Raw genomic sequence first — 22,502 nt, forward strand, 5'->3', positions numbered from 1 at the left:
CTCACACACCCTACCAGTCGCAGTGCACTTGCTGATGTGTCCACATGGGCTTGAACGAAAGGAGGAGGGCATTATTGCTAAAGCTCTGTTATCAAAACAACAGTAATGCTGCAGCTGCACTTCGAGAATATCGCAGGCTGAAAGGATTATGGAAGGGTCCTCTTTCTCCACCTGCTGTGTGGAGCATGATGAAGAAGTTCGAATCCACAGGAGAACTGGGCGTCGCTCCGAGAAGAGGCCGACGACTGGTTGCACCACAGGTGTTTGACAAAATCGCTGTTACTATGGCAGACAACGCTGCGCGTAATTCCCGATTGTCAGGCAGGGCTCGTGCTGTTGAACATCCCGTGGTCCACTGTACGGAAGGTGCTTCGAACCATTCTCAAATGGTGTCCGTACAAGATCCATATTGTACAACAGCTTGCATTACACGACCCACAACGACGTGTTGAGTTCGCTCTCCATTTTCTCGCAAGGATTGAAACTGACTAGGGCTGCCCCTGGACAATCCTATGGATAGACGAAGCTCTGACAGGTGAGGTGCACACACAGAATTTCAGAGTGTGGGGGTTCTTCACCTCCAGTCACTGTTCATGAAGTACCTCTGCATGATGAATGTGTCACTGAATGGCGTGGATTCAGAGCTACGTTCATCGCTGGCCCATTCTTTTTGGAAAAGGTTGGTGCTCAGGTACAAAAGATGTGCAGTGCGACTGGCCAGCGTTACTTCGATATGCTTCGCCAGCATGTCATACCCACCCCACAGGAGAGAGACACATTGAACTCAACAGTTTTCATGCTAGGTACGGTCTCACCGCACACCACTCGTGAGGTTTACCTGCTTTTCCAATACACATTGACGGTACGATCACCTGATCTCACTCCCTGTGATGTCTGGTGGCGAGGCTACCTGAAGGACAGGCTTTACCAGGGAAACATTCACACATGTGCTGGTCTGAAGCGCAACATATCAAGAGAGGTAGTCAGTATACCTACGAACATGCTTGGTACTGCTGTGCAGAATGACATCCTGAGCTTACAGACGCTTCTGGACACTGATGGGCGCCATATCGAGCCCCTTTTGTAGCAGTAACGGTACTGGTGTATAATGGTATGATGTACCTAGCAGCACATTAGAAGTGTTTCAATTGAACTGATTCTGCATTATTTCTCTTCCCCATGTCTTTGACATTAATGCTACCGAGTTTGTACAGTAATTAGTTTCCGTGTTATAACGTGTTAAATAGTGAATTTTTAATTATAACCACCCGGGTGAAAAGTATTTTAACCGACAAACTCTTAGAAGTTTTAGGGGGCATCAAAACAAATATTTTTCCCTGATGTAATTTTTTCCTATGATGAGTATTTAAACCGGTAGAGGAAGATTCCTCTGGCGGCAAATTAATTAAACCAGCAAACACTTTTCCATTTTTTTACGACCAAGAGACAACACATTAACACAACCCAATTTCAATTACAGTATATTTTCAAAAATGCCTCCATTGACACGTAAACAAAGGTTACACCGTCGAATCATGTTCTGTCTGACACGGGCAAAAACCTCAGGAGCATCCTGAATTGTTCCTGCTGCTGCTACTATCCGGGCAACCAGATCCTCTTCTGATGCAACAGGAGTTGCGTAAACACTGTTGCGTATCTCTCCATACACAAAAAATTCCAGAGGGGACACATCTGGGGATCGAGCAGGCCATGGTACAGGACCACCTCTGCCAATCCGCGTTTCTCGGAACCGTCGGTCCAGGAATCGACGCACACGACGATTGAAATGTGCCGGAACCCCGTCATGTTGGAACCACATGCATTTTCTTGTAGGGAGCGGGACGTCTTCCAGCAATTCTGGCAATGCTCTGGCGAGAAAATTGTAATAGTGCCTGCCGTTTAATTGCCTAGGTAGCAGATACGGCCCAATTAAACAGTCCCCAACAACACCGACCCACACACTAACGAAGAACTGCACTTGACGAGCGCTAGTAACTGTGGCATGTGGGTTATCCTCACTCCAAACATGCGAATTGTGCATGTTGAAGACTCCATCACGCCCGAACGTTGCTTCATCGGTAAACAACACAGAAGATGGAAATGTAGGACGCATTTCACATTCTTCCAGGTACGACTGCGAAAACTGTGCTCTGGGTGGATAATCAACTGGTTCCAGGTTGTGGACACGCTGTAAGTGAAATAGACGTAACAATTACTCTCGAAGGACTGTTTTTACATTCGTCTGATTCGTCCCCATGTTACGTGCAGTTGCACGAGTACTGATTGAAGGATCCCGCTCCACATGCTGCAAGACAGCTTCCTCAAATTGCAGCGTTCTTACCGTGCGACGGCGTCCCTATCCAAGTAATCTGCTAAATGACCCGGTCTCACGCACCAACTATATAAGAGTACTCACTCCCGGTGTATCGCTCCATTAGTAAACAGAGACAATGCACTACTACACTGCTGGACAGCAGTTGCCTACAACTGAAGAGCGTAATACGCCCTCTAATAACTGAATATCGTAATTCGGCCTCTAACAACCGAAGAGCGTAATACGGCCTCCACCGGTTTAAATAATCCTCATAGGAAAAAGTGAACATTAGGGAAAAATATTTGTTTTGATGACACCTACAACCTCCCAGAGTTTGTCTGTTTAAATACTTTTCACCCTGTATATTGTCTGACAAAAATACGGGGCACAGAGGGTCAGCAAGAAACAAAACGAACAAAGCAAAACGGATTAAGGGGATATGTGATGTTATTTCAGCGATTACAAAATCGAGTGAAATTTACAAGGAACTGGGTAGTATGAACCCACTTATCAATATGACGCTGCGCCTCCTCTGGACTGAATGCACGCACCGATTCGTTGGGAGGGCTGGGAAAAACCCGTTGACGCTCTCCCAATGCAAGCTGGTCCACACCTGTTATAATCGGTCCGTGATGTCCTGGGACAGATCTGATGTTCTATCAGGTAGTGATCTGGGAATGACGCCATCCACAGGAGTACCTCAACATCACGCAGATATTTCATACAGACAGGCGCATGGGTGGTCGACCATTGTGCTGTTGAAAAATGGTACCCTAGTACTGTCACATTAGAGGTAACACAGGATGATGCATGATGTCCATGACATACCGTTGTGCCACGAGTGTCCCTTCAATCATTACCAGCCGTGACTTGAAGTCATACCCGATGGCTCTGCACGCCATGACACCAGCAGTTGCACCGCTACGCCTCTTCAAAACATTGGAAGAATGGGATCTCTCCCCCACAACACCATCACGCTAGCCGACGGTGTTCATATGCGTTAGTGCATTGGTTAGTTCATCAGGGAACACAAAGCGATACGATTCATCAGCAGTGCATTCTTCCCTGTCCTGGCACCACTCATAGCCGTTTCTGCTGTGATGTTGACGACAACCCATCTGTAGGATGAAAATTCCCTGATCCGGCTGTTGCTGGTCTCCAACCAATGGTACGAGATGACACAGAATGTTGCAGAAGGTCCATTACTCGTTCTCGAATGGTAGGCACCAATGTAAAGGGGTTACGGTTGCTTGGTTGACTTGGAGGAAAGGATCAAGCAGAGAAGTCATCGGTCCCATCAGATTAGGGAAGGATGGGGAAGGAAGTCGGCCGTACCGTCTCAAAGTAACCATCCTCGCATTTTCCTGAAGCGATTTTGAGAAATCACAGAAAACCTATATCAGGACGGCCGGACGCGGGTTTGAACCGTCGTCCTCCCAAATGCGAGTCTAGTGTGCTGACCACTGCTCCACCTCGCTCGGTGAGGGGGTTATGTCGTGATAGGTGGACAACACGGCGATCCTCACTTGTGATGGTCAGACGTGATCGATCATAACCTTGACGACGACTATGTGTGTCTTCACGTTCTCACGCAGTCCAACATTGGGCCACTGTCACATCCGAATGCCCCTCAAATCTGGATATTGCACAATTCGATAGTCCGGCCAAATGGAACCCCACAGTGAGACCCCTTGTAAACTGTGACAGGTGCTGACGACACTATTTCACACATGTTTGCGGCATCACCGTCTTCTCCATAGCGATCATTCAAACTCTCACGCTTTTTATGCTTCTTATACACACTACTAGTCCCGGTAACAACACTAAACCCGAACAACACTAATGCACTCTGGTGACCGTTCTGCCTGTGATAGAGAATTGCAAATCTTGTCATTTTCGCATACAGCGACTGTGCCTACGTATATCAAGCTACACCGACATCTGACCATGACTTTTGGGTGCTTCACTTTTTTCGTCAGGCATTGTATACACAGACTCGTCTTTTCTCTGGTATTTCAGCAGATATTTGTATGCCCCCGGTAGCTGTCAGCGTGACAGAATGTCAGTCCTAATGGCCCGGGTTCGATTCCCGGCTGGGTCGGCGATTTTCTCCACTCAGGGACTGGGTTTTGTGTTGTCCTAATCATCATCATTTCATCCCCATCGACGCACAAGTCGCCGAAGTGGCGTCAAATCGAAAGACTTGCACCCGGCGAACGGTCTACACGACGGGAGGCCCTAGTCACGCGACATTTTTTGCAGATATTTGAGATTTCGCGTTTTCACTGTGTAACTGGAGTCAGCCCCAACAAATGTCAACAGAAAGAGTCGGTTTTTTTCCCATTACAAACAAAAAGTTTCTAAAATCGGAATATTACGTGCCCATTCGATAGAACGCTCCCAAATTAGTCTATTCCGACATTCGTTTCAGCGATGTATGTTAGCAAGTACAATTTAAAAAAAACACACACACGAAGAAAGCGATCCACCAGCGATTCAGTACTGCTGCGTGCTCGGCGATAGCAGTCATCGCGGGCCCAGGCAGTGTCGTCATTGCTTGAGTACTGGATAGTCTTCGAGTTTTACTGTTATTTGGATGGACGTCTAAATTCCAATTTAGAAATCATTTTGTTTCTAACGGGAAACAGTCCGACGCTTTCCGTGGACACTGGGCGTTGCATGAAAGACGTGATAAGCGGTGTTTGTTTGGGCTGACTTCATCTACGCAAAGCAAAAATGAAACTGCAAATATCTGCTAAAACACCGCAGAAAATGCGCCTGAGGTCTATCAGGAGAGACACCCCGAATATATATGTTCTTATCCCGTCTATATATACAGAAGAGCTAAAGAAACTGGTACACCTGCCTAATATCGTGTAGGGCCCCCGCGAGCACGCAAAGGTGCCGCAACACGACGTGGTATGGACTCGACGTCGTATGAAGTAGTGCTGGAGAGAACTGACACCATGACTCCTGCAGGGCTGTCCGTAAATCCATAAAAATACGTGGGGATGGAGATCTCTTCCGAACAGCAAGTTGCAAGGCATCCCAGATGTGCTGGGTAATGTTCATGTCTGGGGAGTTTGGTGGACAGCGGAAGTGTTTCAACTCAGCAGTGTTCCTGCAGCCACTCTGTAGCAATTCTGGATGTGTGGGATGTCGCATTGTCCTGCTGAAGCTTCCCAAGTCCGTCAGAATGCACAATTGACTTGAATGCATGCAGCTGATCACAGGATGCTTACATGAATGTCACCTGTCAGAGTCGTATCTACACGAATCAATGGTCTCATATCACTCCAACTGCACACGCCCCACACCATTACAGAGCCTACACTAGCTTGAACAGTCCCCTGCTGACATGCAGGGTCCAAGGGTACACGTGTGGGCCTTCAGCTCCGAAAGCCCATATTGATGATGGTTTGTTGAATGGTTCGCACGCTGACTCCTGTTGATGACCCAGCATTGAAATTTGCAGCAATTTTCACTTAAGTCACGTTGGACGATTCTATTCAGTCGTCGTTGGTCACATTCTTGTAGGATTTTTTTCCGGACGCGGCGAGATGATCTTTTAGCGGATTCCTGATATTCACGGTGCACTCGTGAAATGGTCGTACGGGAAAATCCCCACTTCATCGCTACATCCGAGATGCTGCATCCTATCGCACGTGCACCGACTATAATACCACGTACAAAGTCATTTATATCTTGATGACCTGCAATTGTAGCTGCACGATGGCCACGGGACGTGGTAGGAATTGGTATGCACTGAATGGTTTGGTTTAGCGACGAAACCCACTTTCATTTGGATGGGTTCGTCAATAGCAAAACTTGCGCATCTGGGTGTCTGAAAATACGCATTTCGCGATCGACAAATCTCTTCACTCTCAACGGGTGACTGTGCAATGTCCAGTCACAGAATAATCTGTGCGATGTTCCTTGATGGCACGGTGACTACCGAACGGTACGTGAAGGTCTTGTAAGATGATTTCGTCCCCATTATCCAAAGTGATCCTGATTTCGACAAGATGTGGTTCATGCAAGACGGAGCTCGACCCCATCGAAGCAGGAGTGTGTTTGATGGTCTGGAGGAGCACTTTGAGGACCGCATTCTGGCTCTGGGGTATCCGGAGGCCACTGGCATGGGCTTCGATTGGCCACCATATTCTCCTGATCTGAACACTTGCGACTCCTTTTTGTGAGGCTGTATTAAAGACAAGATGTACACGAATAACCCCAAAATTGTTGAACTGAAAACAGCCACTCACGAGGTTATCGACAGCATCGATGTTCCGACACATCAGCGGGTCATGCAGAATTTCACTATTTGTCTGCGCCACATCATCGCCAATGATGGCAGGCTTATCGAACATGTCATAACCTAAATCCGAATCTTTGTAGTGACGTTTACATGTTGAATAAAGTGTGTGCTCGCCGCAACTTGTAATTAATTTAGGTTTATATATGAAAAAGGTCTATATATCCAATTACTGAACCATATCGAAAAATGTAAATTGGTTACAAACTACGGCGTGCACACAATTTATTCAACATGTAAACGTCACTAGAGAGATTCAGATTTAGGTTACGACATGTACGATATGCCTGCCATCACTGGCTATGATGTGGCGCAGACGAATAATGAAATTCTGCATGGCCTGTTGACGTGTCGGAACATCGATGCTGTCGATATATACATACTTACTTAACACAGTACACGACAGATATTGGGTTCCAGACATATCGTTATAGAAACTTTTCTTCTAGTTTTGACCAATACTACTTCCTGTAGAAATATGTGGCATTTTTAAACTCCCTTTGTAAGCAGGCAGAGAACATCAAAACAAATAAATTTAGTTATAGCATGCGGTCCTCCCTCCCCCCATGAACCATGGACCTTGCCGTTGGTGGGGAGGCTTGCATGCCTCAGCGATACAGATAGCCGTACCGTAGGTCCAACCACAACGGAGGGGTATCTGTTGAGAGGCCAGTCAAACGTGTGGTTCCTGAAGAGGGGCAGCAACCTTTTCGGTAGTTGCAGGGGCAACAGTCTGGATGATTGACTGATCTGGCGTTGTAACACTAACAAAAATGGCCTTGCTGTGCTCGTACTGCGAACGGCTGAAAGCGAGGGGAAACTACGGCCGTAATTTTTTCCCGAGGGCATGCAGCTTTACTGGAATACTCTCTTTTAAATTCTGAAGGTGTCAGGGGTAAAATACAGGGAGCGAAAGGCTATTTACAATTTGTACAGAAACCAGATGGCAGTTATAAGAGTCGAGGGGCATGAAAGGGAAGCAGTGGTTGGGAAGGGAGTGAGACAGGATTGTAGACTATCCCCGAAGTTATTCAATCTGTATATTGAGCAAGCAGTGAAGGAAACAAAAGAAAAATACGGAGTAGGTATTGAAATCCATGGAGAAGAAATAAAAACTTTGAGGTTCGCCGATGACATTGTAATTCTGTCAGAGACAGCAAAGGATCTGGAAGAGCAGTTGAACGGAATGGACAGTGTCTTGAAAGGAGGGTGTAAGATGAATATCAACAAAAGCAAAACGAGGATACTGGAATGTAGTCGAATTAAATCGGGTGATGCTGCCGGAATTAGATTAAGAAATGAGAGACGTAAAGTAGTAAAGGAGTTTTCTATTTGGGGAGCCAAATAACTGATGATGGTCGAAGTAGAGAGAATATAAAATGTAGACTGGCAATGGCAAGGAAAGCGTTTCTGAAGAAGAGAAATTTGTTAACATCGAGTTTAGATTTAAATGTCAGGAAGTATTTGTATGGAGTGTAGCCATGTATGGAAGTGAAACGTGGACGATAAATACTTTAGACAAGAAGAAAATAGAAGCTTTCGAAATCTGGTGCCACAGAAGAATGCTGAAGATTAGATGGGTAGATCACTTAACTAATTAGGAAGTATTGAACAGAATTGGAGAGAAGAGAAATTTGTGGCACAACTTGACTCGAAGAAGGGATCGGTTGGTAGGGCATATTCTGAGGCATCAAGGGACCACCAATTTAGTATTGGACGGCAGCGTGGAGGGTAAAAATCGCAGAGGGAGACCAAGAGATGAATACACTAAGCAGATTCAGAAGGATGTAGGTTGCAGTAGGTACTGGGAGATGAAGAAGCTTGCACAGGATGGAGTAGCATGGAGAGCTGCATCAAACCAGTCTCTGGACTGAAGACCACAACAACAACATGCGGTCCTCAAAGTGCTCCTCCAGTCCATCAAACACTGCCTGAAGGCAATTTCTGAAGCTGGGGACGAGCTACACAGAAGGCAGTTTAGCATGCTAGTTACAGCAGTGGTATTCACAGGAATTGTTCGAATGCGCATCGTCAGACCATTGACTGTCCGTTGGAAGATACCTGGCATGTCCGCAATACTAGCAGCAAGGACGACAGTTCTAACAACAGAGGTGTTCTTCTGTTTCGAAAACGGTTTCATACACCAGCTGCTTCATATGCCCCTACAGGAAGAAATCCAAGACACGTGAGGTCACGTGACAAGTGGTGAGGCCATAGGGCCACTTCGGCCGATCCATCGATTGCCGAAGGTGGCTCTCAGATGATTCCTCACAGAACTGCTGAAATGGTTTGGCGCACCATCGCGTTAGTACTCCTTTGTCTAACATTCAGAGGCACATCCTCCAGCATTTCTGGTAACACATGTTCCATAAAGATGAGATATCTCCGACCGTTGAGGCAGAATGGAAGAATGTATGGGCCAGTCAAGCTACCACAGAGAATGCGGACCCACACACCACCGAATCGCTGTTGACGAGCACGAAGTCGAGTGCGTCATGGATTCACACGTGCTCAAACATGCGAATTGTGGACGCTGAAAAGCCAAGTGAGTGCACAAGACTTCGGTTGGAAATAAGGCGTACAGCGCAGTCCGTTCTAAAAATAATTGTACGAACTGTACGTGTTAGGGAAAATCTTCGGTTGGTTGTGCTACCACACAAAGAATATGGAAAGCGTGAAGCTGCTGTTCATGTAATACGCCAAGAATGTGTCAATATGTCGTGTAGGCTAACTGTAGATGGGGAGTCTTCAACATGTCGTCGCAGAATCTCGTCTTCCATTTCGGGAGTTCACACTGTTCGATTCCGACTTGCATCATACAGTACTGCGCGGAGAGTATTTGTTTCACGTAGCAGGTGATGAACAAGTCCGAACGTTTGGTGGAAACCATCACTTTGGAAAGCGCTATCGATACTGCATCACGTCCATTTCCATTCACAGTCACGTATACTAGAAGCATGTCAGCCATTTCATCGTACGTGAACCGCTTCATGTACGCTGTTGCTGTCACAGGGCGATAATGACTGCGACTGAATTGGTTTGTTTACAAAATAAGTCACCGTTGTTATCCAAAGGCGGTGATGCTTGCGAATGAATCGATGTGTTTCCAAGCAGACGCCAGAACCAACCATTCGTACACATAGCAGTTTTGAATGGCAGTACGCATTTCCAGTCAGTGACGTCAACAAACCACTTTACTTCAAAACCACTAACAAAATATTCACTACCATTAAAAATTGACTTCAGAGACCGTACTTTCCTAACCTAAATACACTGAAAAACCAAAGAAACTGGTACACCTGCCTAATATCGTCTAGGGCCCCCGCAAGCACGCAGAAGCGCCGCGCGGGGTAGCTGCGCGGTCTTAGGCGTCTTGTCACGGTCCACGCGGCTCCCCCCGTCACAGGTTCGAGTCCTCCCTCGGGCATGGGTCTGTGTGTTGTCCATAGCGTAAGTTATTTTAAGTGAGATTAAGTATTGAGTAAGCTTAGGGACCGATGCCGCAACACGATGAGGCACGGACTCGACTAATGTCTGAACCAGTGCTGGAGGGAATTGACACCATGAATCCTGCAGGGCTGTCCATAAATCCGTAAGTGTACGAGGGGGTAGAGGTCTCTTCAGAACAGCACGTTGCAAGGCATCCCAGATATACACAATTATGTTCATGTCTGGAAAGTTTGGTGGCCAACGGAAGTGTTTAAACTCAGACGAGCCACTCTGTGGAAATTCTGGACGAGTGGGGTGTCGTATTGTCCTGATGGAATTACCCACGTTCGTCGGAATGCATAATTAATATGAAAGGATGTAGGTGTAGGTGTCCAGACAGGATGCCAACGTACCTGTCCCCAGTCAGAGTCGTACCTAGACGTATCAGGGGCCACAGATCTCTCCAATTTCACTCGCCCCACACCATTACAGAGCCTCCACCAGCTTCAACAGTCTCCTGCTGAGATACAGGCTCCATGGATTCATGATGTTGTCTCCATACCCTACACGTAAATCCACTCCACACAATTTGAAACGAGATTCGACCGACCAGGCAAAATGATTCCAGTCATCAAGAGTCCAATGTCGCTGTTGACGGGCGTAAAGCTTTGTGTCGTGCAGTCATCAAGGGTACGTAAGTGGACCTTCGACTCCGAAAGCCAATATCGATTATGTTTCGTTGAATGGTTCCCACGCTTACTCTTGTTGATGACCCAGCACTGAAATTTGCAGCAATTTGCGGAACGGTTGCACTTCTGTCTCGTTGGACGATTCTCTTTAGTCGTCGTTGGTCCCGTTCTTGCAGGCTCTTTTTCCGGCCACAGCGAAGTCGTAGATTTGATGTTTTACCGGATTCCTGATATTCACGGTACACTCGTGAAATGGTCGTACGGAAAAATCCCCACTTCATCGCTACCTCGGAGATGCTGTGTGCCATCACCTGTGAACCGACTATAGCACCACGTTCAAACTTACATAACCTGCCATTGTAGCAGCAGTAACCGATCTAACAACTGCGCCAGACACTTGTTGTCTTATATAGGCGTTGCCGACCGCAGCGCTGTATTCTGCCTATTTACATATCTCTGTATTTGAATATCCATGCCTGTACCAGTTTCTCTGGCGCTCCAGTGTATATAACTGTGCTGTTGTTCTCTACTTCCTACATTAATTTGGACGAATAGTTTCGCAATGCCATGTATAACCTTTATAAAAAAATTGTGCCACGTCCTTATAAGAGATACACTGGTCAAAAAGTAGAAATAAAGATTCTATGAATTATTGCCCAGGAAAAATAATCGTTGACACATAGGCCAGTCATGATAGCCACCGTCTATTGACGCTACAGGAGCTGCCCGTTGTGCTTACTATTCGTTCTTACATATCCTCAAGCCCTTTTCCTCAATGAGTCACAAAATAGTGCGAAAAACTGGCTGCCCTCGAATTTGGGCGCATGTTTGGGAGACTCCGTGCTGTGAGTTGTGCACTTTGCTGACGAGCATGGAATACACCAGTGTGTTTAAAATGTCCCTTCAACAATAATTAGGATCAGGTGAATGGGGAAGCCATGCTTTTGGTTTTCCTCGATCAATCCATCCCTCATTACATGTTTGTGTTAAGTACTGTCGTACTGGCCGTAGAAAATGGGGTGGCACCTCTTCGTCCGAAAACCACATCCATTGACGTTCTCGAATAGCCGTGGTAAAATGTCGCAATGCGCTTCGTGATAAGCAGCGGCATCTGCTTTCTTGTCTGCTAAGGTGTATGGCTCTGTGAGTCTGTCGCATAATTAGTCCGTGCCTACTCATCAATATTGAAGCGATCCTGATATCTTGCTTCCATAGTCACGCAGCATTTTGCATCTTTCCACACGTCGTTGCTGTGAGAAGTAATTATATCTACAAATGGTCTTTTGTTGGTTATTTTCTCAGCAGTTATTGTTGGTTTTCCCGTCTTAAGCTTACTGCTTTCATTGATGAAGCACCTTCTGTGGTCATTCTGGAATTGTAGTAAGAATAAAACGTCTGTACATTTTGGTATTTCCGGATTAAAAACAGTCATCCAGTAAAATGCTTTTTTAGCGATCTTGACTTGTGATGTTACATTGCAGATCGTTCCCAGACTGATCATGTAAGGAATAAATTACTTAGGTTGTTTTTGCCTCTTGTTTATATTGTATGAAGTCCATTGTTTTTCCTTCATTTTTAGCGAAACTTGAATTTGCAAGAAACCTGTTTGCACATTTACTTACACTGCATTTGTGGTTTTTTTTCTTCGTCTTACTTTTGCAAAATTCATAAGAGAAATAGTACCATAGTTTCACGTATTCTACACTCGACGTAATGTTTTACGTTTATTCATTTGTGTTCCGTCTAGGTTGTGAATATCGCCACCTTGTAAATTAAACTGTTTTTTTCTTGTGTGTGTGTGTGTGTGTGTGTGTGTGTGTGTGTGTGTGAGAGAGAGAGAGAGAGAGAGAGAGAGAGAGAGAGAGAGATATGTAACGCCAGTCTGCGGAGGTTGTCATCACAATGGTATTTAGCGTACCATGCCAACAAGTCAGCCAGTGGATGACTAAAGTCAGTTAGAAGATGAAAATCATTAATGGGAGAACAAGGGTGACTGACAAGGTAGACGAAAAATCCACCAGTGATTTTCACTAAGAGAATCAGACCACTTCCCTTAGGGGCAGATTTTTATCTGTTTCGCTCCCCACTTCTGCACTCTCTGAGATACCATCGCTCTTCTAGTTTTGTCCCCTTGGTCGTAACTAATCCAGTTTTCTACCAGTGGTTGAACCTGTTACTGATAATTTAGTTCGGCACTACATGTTCTGTAGATTTCTACAATTTCTTCCGAAGTAATATGGAATCACATACATGATTTGTTGCTGTGTATGGCTGCCTTCTTGCAGATGACTAAGTAGAGCACAGTGGCTTCCATGTAAACAAATTAACATAACTGTCTTTGTCACTACTCACACTACATCTGAAATACAATTTTAACGGCAAAGTAAAGATCTTTTTCTATTACACTCACACGGATTGACATGTTACCAGCAAACAGAATACTGCGCTTCGGTCCCAATGGAGAAAAATCTTCAGCAGTAACAGTAGCTTCGGGGATACCGCAAGAAACTATTCACTAACTCCACTGTAGAGCCAAAGAAACTGGTATAGACATGCGTATTCAAATACAGAGATAATTAAAATTAAGACAACAAGTGTCTGGCGCAATCGTCAGATCAGTTATTGCTGGAAAAATGGCAGTTTATCAAGATTTACGTGAGTTTGAACGTGGTGTTATAGTCGGCGCACGAGCGATGGAACACAGCAACATCGAGGTAGCTATGAAGTGGGGATTTTCCCGTACGACCATTCCACGAGTGTGCCGTGAATATCAGGAATTCGGTAAAACATCAAATCTCTGACATCGCTGCGGCTGGGAAAAAGATCCTGCAAGAACGGGACCTACGGCGACTAAAGAGAAACGTCCAACGTGAAAGAAGTGCAACCCTTCCGCAAATTGCTGCAAATTTCAGTTCTGGGCCGTCAACAAGTGTCAGCGTGCGAACCATTCAATAAAACATCGTCGATATGGGCTTTCAGAGCCGGATGCACATTCATGTACCATTGATGACTGCACAACACAAAACTTTAGACCTCGACTGGGCCCGTCAACACCGACATTGGACTGTTGATGACTGGAAACATGTTGCCCGGTCGGACGAGTCTCGTTTCAAATTGTATCGGGCAGATGGACGTGTACGGGTATGGAGACAACCTCATGAACCCATGGACCCTACATAACCAGCAGAGGACTATTCAAGCTGGTGGAGGCTTTGTAATGGTGTGAGGCGTATGCAGTTTGAGTGATATGGGATCCCTGATACGTCTAGATACGAGTCTGACAGGTGACACGTACGTTAGCATCCTGCCTGATCACGTGCGTCCATTCATGTCTATTGTGCATTCCGAACGACCTGGGGTAATTTCAGCAGGACAATGCGACACCCCACACGTCCAGAACTGTTACAGAGTTGCTCCAGGAACGCTTTTCTGCGTTTAAACACTTCCACTTGCCACTAGAAATTTCAAAAAATGACATTCAAACGAATAAAATTCATGAAGTAAGTCGCATCGATATTGTTTTTAAATATAGAAATTACTAAGCACCGAACAGGGTTTGAAATCAGAACCTTTCGCTTAGCATCCAAACACTTTTTCGCTTTCGTGCGTTGCATCTGCTCGGGGCGGACGTCGTAAGACACTCATTCAAGTTCGTCGTTGATCGGTTAATTCAGTTTTTTTATTACACAGGGCAGCTGACCCTCTAACCGAACACGCTGAGCTACCGTGCCAGCGACACTTTAACCATTACACTATCGCAGCTCGTCATGCAATAACTCTCCCAGAGGACTTTAAAATATCACGCAAAATACCGACAAACACTGTTGGTATGACTATGAATTACTCACGTTTCGTCGAAGTACTATAGGAAATAAACAATTACCGCTGTTCTTTATTGCGAAAAAGCGGTTTGTGAGAATGATACAAACAGCTTTCCTTGCTATCGTCTGAGTTAGGAGGCATATTGCTTGTTTGATTTAATTAATTAATAGAATATGAAGTAATTCCAAACTTTCCAAACTTTCTATCAAAGAAAGTATGCTATCAAGAGATTGCTTTTGTTCAATTACTTTATTTATGGCTGAATGTTTCTAAAACTGACGACACTCGTCCGTGCTCTGCACTGCAGTAGAGCTGGGGCAACGTCGTTCTCTGTTCATTGGCTGACTGCGTTTTGTGACGTTAGATGCGCAGAACGAACCTAAGCTCGGCCGCCATCGTATATGACGCGCACTTTAGTACTTTGTCGGCCCCCACAGTTCAGTGCAATTGGCTACCATCCTGACATGCTCTTGCACTGTTTCTCTTTCCCTTTCTCTTTCGCGTACACGATGCTACATCACATACGATTTGGAAATCAATCTACTGTCTATGTTTGTCGTTTCGTTTCACACATACTTACATTTCGAAACAGTGGGCGGCGGTAATAGCCCAGAACTCATTGAGGATAGACGCGCCACAGGCGTGGATGTAGGTGCCGAGAAAATCAAGTTGCACCGACAGCTGCAACAAAACACAACGCATTCTAATAGCTCAGTTCTTGCTACCTACCAGGCTGCGAAGCAAAAATAGTGACAAATGCGTTTCTGAACACTGAGTGCGAGCTGAAGGTCTCTGTACGTCTTTGAAACCCTATCAAGATCTGAGGGAATATTTGTGCAGCTTTTTTTAGGACAGTATTTTTTTTACAGATAACTGCATTATCTGCAAAAAGTCTGAGGATTCTATCAATATTGTCTGTCAGGTCATTATTATTCAGTATGAATAGCAATGGTCCCAACACATTTGCCTGGGGTGCTCCTGAAGGTACTTCCGCATCTGTCAATGACTTTTCATACAAAATAACACATCAACCCTCGTATAGTAAACCTCTGTGACTTTCAATACAAACTGGTGTCCAAGATTAAAGCAACAAACTGCTATTTCCCTGCCCTGTGTCTAATTCACGATATAACCATGCAAACTGTCAACAAATGTCCGTACAATCATGTTGTGCACGGACTACGGCATTCCGAACAACAGACAACCACGCCAGCAATGAAGTCAGGGCACCTATCAAGCGAGGTGCTATTTGCAGGGTAGTCTAACATCCACGTTCGTTGTGTACACAGTCGCAGACGATGCATTGTGGCACAGAGAAGACGCCTAAGACTATCTGCTGTGAAGGGCCAAACCAAGTGGCCCGATGGCTTAATGTGAATCGTCCTGTTGTTTCTCGGATGAGGTGCTGTTTGTAGAGACCGCAGCTGTATCCCGGAGACCAGGACAGGGCCAACCTCGTGTGACATCAGAAAGAGTGGGTCGTTATTTGGCTGTAAGGGCACGACGGTACCGCCTTACTACTGCACTGCAGCTGACATCTGACCTCGCAGCATCCTCTGGACGTGTTGTATAGAGGCAAACAGTGTACAGAAGGCTTCACAAGAGTGGCCTTTACTGCTGGAGACCTGCTGTCTGTTTACCCTTGTCGTGCCTTCACAGAAGGGAACGTCTATATTGGAGCTGTCAACCTGTCGCCTGGATGGTCGAATGGTGGGCCAACGTTCTTTTGCAGATGAGAACCTATTTGGTCTGGAGAGTCATTCTGGACGGATTCGCATCTGGAGAGCACGTAAAACACTTTTTCGGCACTCAAACATTGTGGAAAAGAGACCGATATCGAGGAGGATACCTACTGATATTGGCAGGGATTATGTTGAAACTTCCTGGCAGATTAAAACTGTGTGCCGGACCGAGACTCGAACTCGGGACCTTTGTCTTTCGCGGGCAAATGCTCTACCAACTGAGCTACCCAAGCACGACTCAGGCCCCTCCTCACAGCTTTACTTCTGCCAGTACCTCGTCTCCTACCTTCCAAACTTTACAGGAGCTCTCTGTAAAGTTTGGAAGGTAGGAGACGAGGTACTGGCAGAAGTAAAGCTGTGAGGACGGGGCGTGAGTCGTTCTTGGGTAGCTCAGTTGGTAGAGCATTTGCCCGCGAAAGACAAAGGTCCCGAGTTCGATTCTCGGTCCGACACACAGTTTTAATCTACCAGGAAGTTTCATATCAGCGCACGCTCCACTGCAGAGTGGAAATCTCATTCAGGGATTATGTTGACCACTCGAATACTTCTTCAGGAAATTGTACAGGTGAATCAGGAAGATTCAACTGCTGTCAGGTACCAGGAGATCTTAGTATATCACCCACGGTTGTTGCGAGGTGCTGTGGGCCCAGACCTGATTTCGTACTGATGGAGGATAATGTTCGACCTCACAGAGCAATAGTGGTTGATGCTTTGTTGGACGCTGAACGCATGGCGCGGGCTGCTCGCTCTCCCGATTTGAATTCCAAAGAGCATGTCTGGGATGCACTAGGCAGACAGGTTGCGTCACGTCAGTATCCACCAACCACTCTCTAAGACTTGTGAGCAGCTCTGCGGGAAGAATGGGCGTTAGTGCCTCAACATGAGACTGATGACGCAATTCACAACATGTCCTGCTGTTGTCAAATGGTTCAAATGGATCTGAGCACTATGGGACTTAACTTCTGAGGTCATCAGTCCCCTAGAACTTAGAACTACTTAAACATAACTAACCTAAGGACATCACACACATCGATGCCCGAGGCAGGATTCGAACCTACGACCGTAGTGGTCGCGCGGTTCCAGACTGTAGCGCCTAGAGCCGCTCGGCCACCCAGGCCGGCCGTTGTTGTCAGGCCCGTATTGGTGCCAGAGGTGGTCACACTCCATACGGAGAACATTAACCGATTGTCAGAATGTATGTACATATCTGTTAACTTGGAAAAAAAAAAGAAGAACATTTATGTCTACTGTTATGCATGTTGCCGTTGATTACGTTCTGTATTCTCTACATTGTCTCTACTTAACTATCTTCTGGTGATACTGTTTTGTGGCAAAATAAACGCAACCTTGCTGAATTTCCGTTTGGTGCTTTAATTTTGGACACAAGTGTAGATTTCATTCTTATTCATTCGAGGAAAATTCTGTAAAATGAACCGAAACGGATAATTACGGTATATTATTCTAATATCTAAACAATAACCAGACTCAGTAGGACAGACAAAGTACTTCTTTTCATATGATTAATAGGAATATGGATGTCACCTTTTTGACTCAAGAATCTGAATTACATCCCTACATGATTAAATCCACAGTATCCGAAAAATTGTGAAATACAGCTACAAAATATTCACAAAAATATTTATTCGTATTCTCATAAAGTTAGGCTGAGAACGAACATCAAAGGTATAAAATACAAGAGAAAGTCAGAACGACTGAGATATTTCTGTTGGATATTAACAAAAACAACAAAATATACTCTTCGAAGTGGAGAAACAGAGTAATCCATCTTACAAGGGAACTGTTCGAACTTCACCTCAGCGATTTGGTTGGTATTGACAGGGCGCGTGGTGCTTCAACATCTGTAAAAATGAAGTCGCAACTCTCAAGGGTTATCGAGAAAACCGGATTTGAACATTTTAGGCGTACTTATACACGGCGCTACAAAAAGGTACGGCCAAACTTTCAGGAAACATTCCTCACAAAAGATGTTATGTGGACATGTGTCCGGAAACGCTTAATTCCCATGTTAGAGCTCATTTTAGTTTCGTCAGTATGTACTGTACTTCCTCGATTCACCGTCAATTGGCCCAACTGAAAGAAGGTAATGTTGACTTTGGTGCTTGTGTTGACATGCGACTCATTGCTCTAAGTACTAGCATCAAGCACATCAGTACGTAGCATCAACAGATTAGTGTTCATCACGAACGTGGTTTTGCAGTCAGTGCAATGTTTACAAATGCGGAGATGTCAGATACCGATTTGATGTATGGATTAGCACGGGACAATAGCCGTGGCGCGGTACGTTTGTATCGAGACAGATTTCCAGGACGAAGGTGTCCCGTCAGGAAGACGTTCGAAGCAATTGATTGGCGTCTTAGGGAGCACGGAACATTCCAGCCTATGACTCGCGACTGGGGAAGACCTAGAACGACGAGGACACCTGCAATGGACGAGGCAATTCTTCGTGCAGTTGGCGATAACACCAATGTCAGCGTCAGGGAAGTAGCTGCTGTACAAGGTAACGTTGACCACGTCACTGTATGGAGAGTGCTACGGGACAACCAGTTGTTCCCGTACCATGTACAGCGTGTGCAGGCAGTATCAGCAGCTGATTGGCCTCCACGGGTACACTTCTGCGAATGGTTCATCCAACAATGTGTCAATCCTCATTTCAGTGCAAATGTTCTCTTTACGGATGAGGCTTCATTCCAACGTGATCAAATTGTAAATTTTCACAATCAACATGTGTGGGCTGACGAGAATCCGCACGCAATTGTGCAATCACGTCATCAACACAGATTTTCTGTGAGCGTTTGGGCAGGCATTGTTGGTGATGTCTTGATTGGGCCCCATGTTCTTCCACCTACGCTCAATGGAGCACGTTATCATGATTTCATACGGGATACTCTACGTGTGCTTCTAGAACATGTGCCTTTACAAGTACGACACAACATGTGGCTCATGCACGATGGAGCTCCTGCACATTTCAGTCGAAGTGTTCGTACGCTTCTCAACAACAGATTCGGTGACCGATGGTTTGGTATAGGCGGACCAATTCCATAGCCTCCACGCTCTCCTGACCTCAACCCTCTTGACTTTCATTTATGGGGGCATTTGAAAGCTCTTGTCTACGCAACCCTGGTACCAAATGTAGAGACTCTTCGTGCTCGTATTGTGGACGGCTGTGATACAATACGCCATTCTCCAGGGCTGCATCAGCGCATCAGGGATTCCATGCGACGGAGGGTGGATGCATGTATCCTCGCTAGCGGAGGACATTTTGAACATTTCCTGTAACAAAGTGTTTGATGTCACGCTGGTACGTTCTGTTGCTGTGTGTTTCCATTTCATGATTAATGTGATTTGAAGAGAAGTAATAACATGAGCTCTAACATGGAAAGTAAGGGTTTCCGGACACATGTCCACATAACGTATTTTCTTTCTTTGTGTGTGAGGAATGTTTCCTGAAAGTTTGGCCGTACCTTTTTGTAACACCCTGTATACTTTGTGTGGTCGCAGCTGAGCGGTTTCATAAGCGCCGTGTCTCTTGTTCGGATCTCGCTGCCGGTACTACGACTTTTTGTGAACTATCTACACCAATATTCCATGCTACACTGCGATATGTGCGGTACGCTATGAAATTGTGTGACGACCGAGAACCGTCTATGAACGTAAATCACATTTGTTTTGAAATAGACACATTGGAAAAATACATGAACATCCAAAAATTCAGCGTTCATTACATCTGCTGTAGGTCACGATGATTATTGTTATCCATGTTCTTAAGTCAGTATCATCCTGATTCGTGCAGTCCGGCACAGGTTACACGTTATACTTGTGGTAAATGTGGATACAATAATGCAAATAAAATGACTACACTAATATGACTGAAAGTTCTCGTGTATTCTGTTTTCATTTCCAGTCTCCGTAATAGAAAGGACTTTTTCTGCTTTTTTCGTGTGGAAGATTAGGAAAACAGTAAATGTATGATTAAATATTGACACTTTACAGGGTCATAACAAATCTGCTGTTAGAATGACGTTGAAACGAAAAATAAAGCATCGGCAGCCAGATCCGATACGGAGACCTCGCATATGTGAAACTCAGCTACCAACTTTCTGAACACTAGCGGTTGTACCAAGCACACACAGGATAAGCATGCCTGTAATTTTCAAACTCGGGTTTTCCAAAAACGCTTGAGAGTTGCGTCTTACTGTCTACATATGTTGAAGCCTAGTTGTGCCCTAGACACACTGTCATTATGAATCGAATCGGTACGCCTTATTAGACGCCATCTACAACACTTCGATTGTTAACAAAACTTCAGCATACTAAAAGAAAACAAATTATGAGAAAAATCAAACTTAGAAATAAGATAACCCAAATAAGCACCTTCACTGGATTTATTGCACTATTTTTGTGTATTCCATTTATTTCCTTAAGGTAACTGACAAAGGAATATCCTCATAGTCCCCCCCCCCCCCTTAGATTTAGTGGTAAGAGCGTCTAGTGGACTGCCCGTCAAAATTTGATCACGCGTCAAGCATGAAAACAGGAGGAAGTGTTCTGAACTGTGAAAAAAAAGCAAAATACATACTGGCCATTAAATGGCCATTAAAATTGCTACACAAAGAAGAAATGCAGACGATAAACGGGTATTCATTGGACAAATATATTATACTAGACCTGACATGTGATTACATTTTCACGCAATTTGGGTGCATAGAGCGTGAGAAATCAGTGCCCAGAACAACCACCTCTGGCCGTAATAACGGTCTTGATACGCCTGCGCATTCAGTCAAGCAGAGCCTGGATGGCGTGTACAGGTACAGCTGCCCATGCAACTTCAACACGATACCACAGATCATCAAGAGTAGTGATTGGCGTATTGTCAAGAGCCAGTTGCTCGGCCACCATTGACCAGACGTTTTCAGTTGGTGAGAGATCTGGAGAATGTGCTGGCCGGGGCAGCAGTCGAACATTTTCTGTATCCTGAAAGGCCCGTACAGGACCTGCAACATGTGGTCGTGCATTATCCTGCTGAAACGTAGGGTTTCGCAGGTATCGAATGAAGGGTAGAGCCACGGGTCGTAACACATCTTAAATGTAACGTCCACTGTTCAAAGTGTCGTCAATGTGAACAAGAGTTGACCGAGACCTGTAACCAATGGCACCCCATACCATCACGCCGGGTGATACGCCAGTATGTCAATGACGAATACACGCTTCCAATGTGCGTTCACCGCGATGTCGTCAAACACGGATGCGACCATCATGATGCTGTAAACAGAACCTGGATTCATCTGAAAAAATGACGTTCTGCCATTCGTACACACAGGTTCGTCGTTGAATACACCATCGCAGGCGCTCCTGTCTATGATGCAGCGTCAAGTGTAACCGCAGCCATGGTCTCCGAGCTGATAGTCCATGCTGCTGCAAACGTCGTCGAACTCTTCGTGCAGATGGTTGTTGTCTTGCAAACGTCCCCATCTGTTGACTCAGGGATCGAGACGTGGCTGCACGATCCGTTACTGCCATGCGGATAAGATGTCTGTCATCTCGACTGCTGGTGATACGAGGCCGTTGGGATCCAGCACGGCGTTCCGTATTACCCTCCTGAACCCAACGATTCCACATTCTGCTAACAGTCACTGGATCTCGACCAACGCGAGCAGCAATGTCGCGGTACGATAAACCGCAATCGCGATAGGCCACAATCCGACCTTTATCAAAGTCGTAAACGTGATGGTACGCATTTCTCCTCCTTACACGAGGCATCACAACAACGTTTCACGAGGCAACGCCGGTCAACTGCTGTTTGTGTATGAGAAATCGGTTGGAAACTTTCCTCATGTCAGCATGTTGTAGGTGTCGCCACCTTGTGTGAATGCTCTGAAAAGCTAGTCATTTGCATATCGCAGCATGTTCTTCCTGTCGGTTAAATTTCGCGTCTGTAGCACGTCATCTTCGTGGTGTAGCAATTCTAATGGTCAGTAGTGTAGTATCAATGAACGGTCCAAGAATAAAAAGGCAGTAATGAGCAGCTTGGAACAGGAACGGCGTCGCAAGTGGTCATGGTGTTGGATTGTTCGAAACCAGCTCGTGCAAATTTTTTTATTTATTTTTTCACATCATCAGCTGTCTGTCCGGTCATTGAAATATTTATCCTCTTTCTGTAGTCTTGGCAATTG

At 45.4% G+C, this 22,502-nt stretch overlaps 1 protein-coding gene across 1 annotated transcript in view; it reads right to left on the minus strand.

Moving 5' to 3' along the window:
• The window catches only part of LOC126234659 (mite allergen Der f 3-like), a 101,746-nt gene that overhangs the window by 36,773 nt on the left and 42,471 nt on the right, over positions 1-22,502 (minus strand). Inside the window, exon 3 of the mRNA XM_049943393.1 lies at positions 15,150-15,250. Within this exon, the coding sequence (XP_049799350.1) occupies positions 15,150-15,250 (101 nt within the window). The remainder of the gene's footprint in view (positions 1-15,149; positions 15,251-22,502) is intronic.

The sequence above is a fragment of the Schistocerca nitens genome, chromosome 1 (genome assembly GCF_023898315.1).
Source record: "Schistocerca nitens isolate TAMUIC-IGC-003100 chromosome 1, iqSchNite1.1, whole genome shotgun sequence".
NCBI lineage: Eukaryota > Metazoa > Arthropoda > Insecta > Orthoptera > Acrididae > Schistocerca > Schistocerca nitens.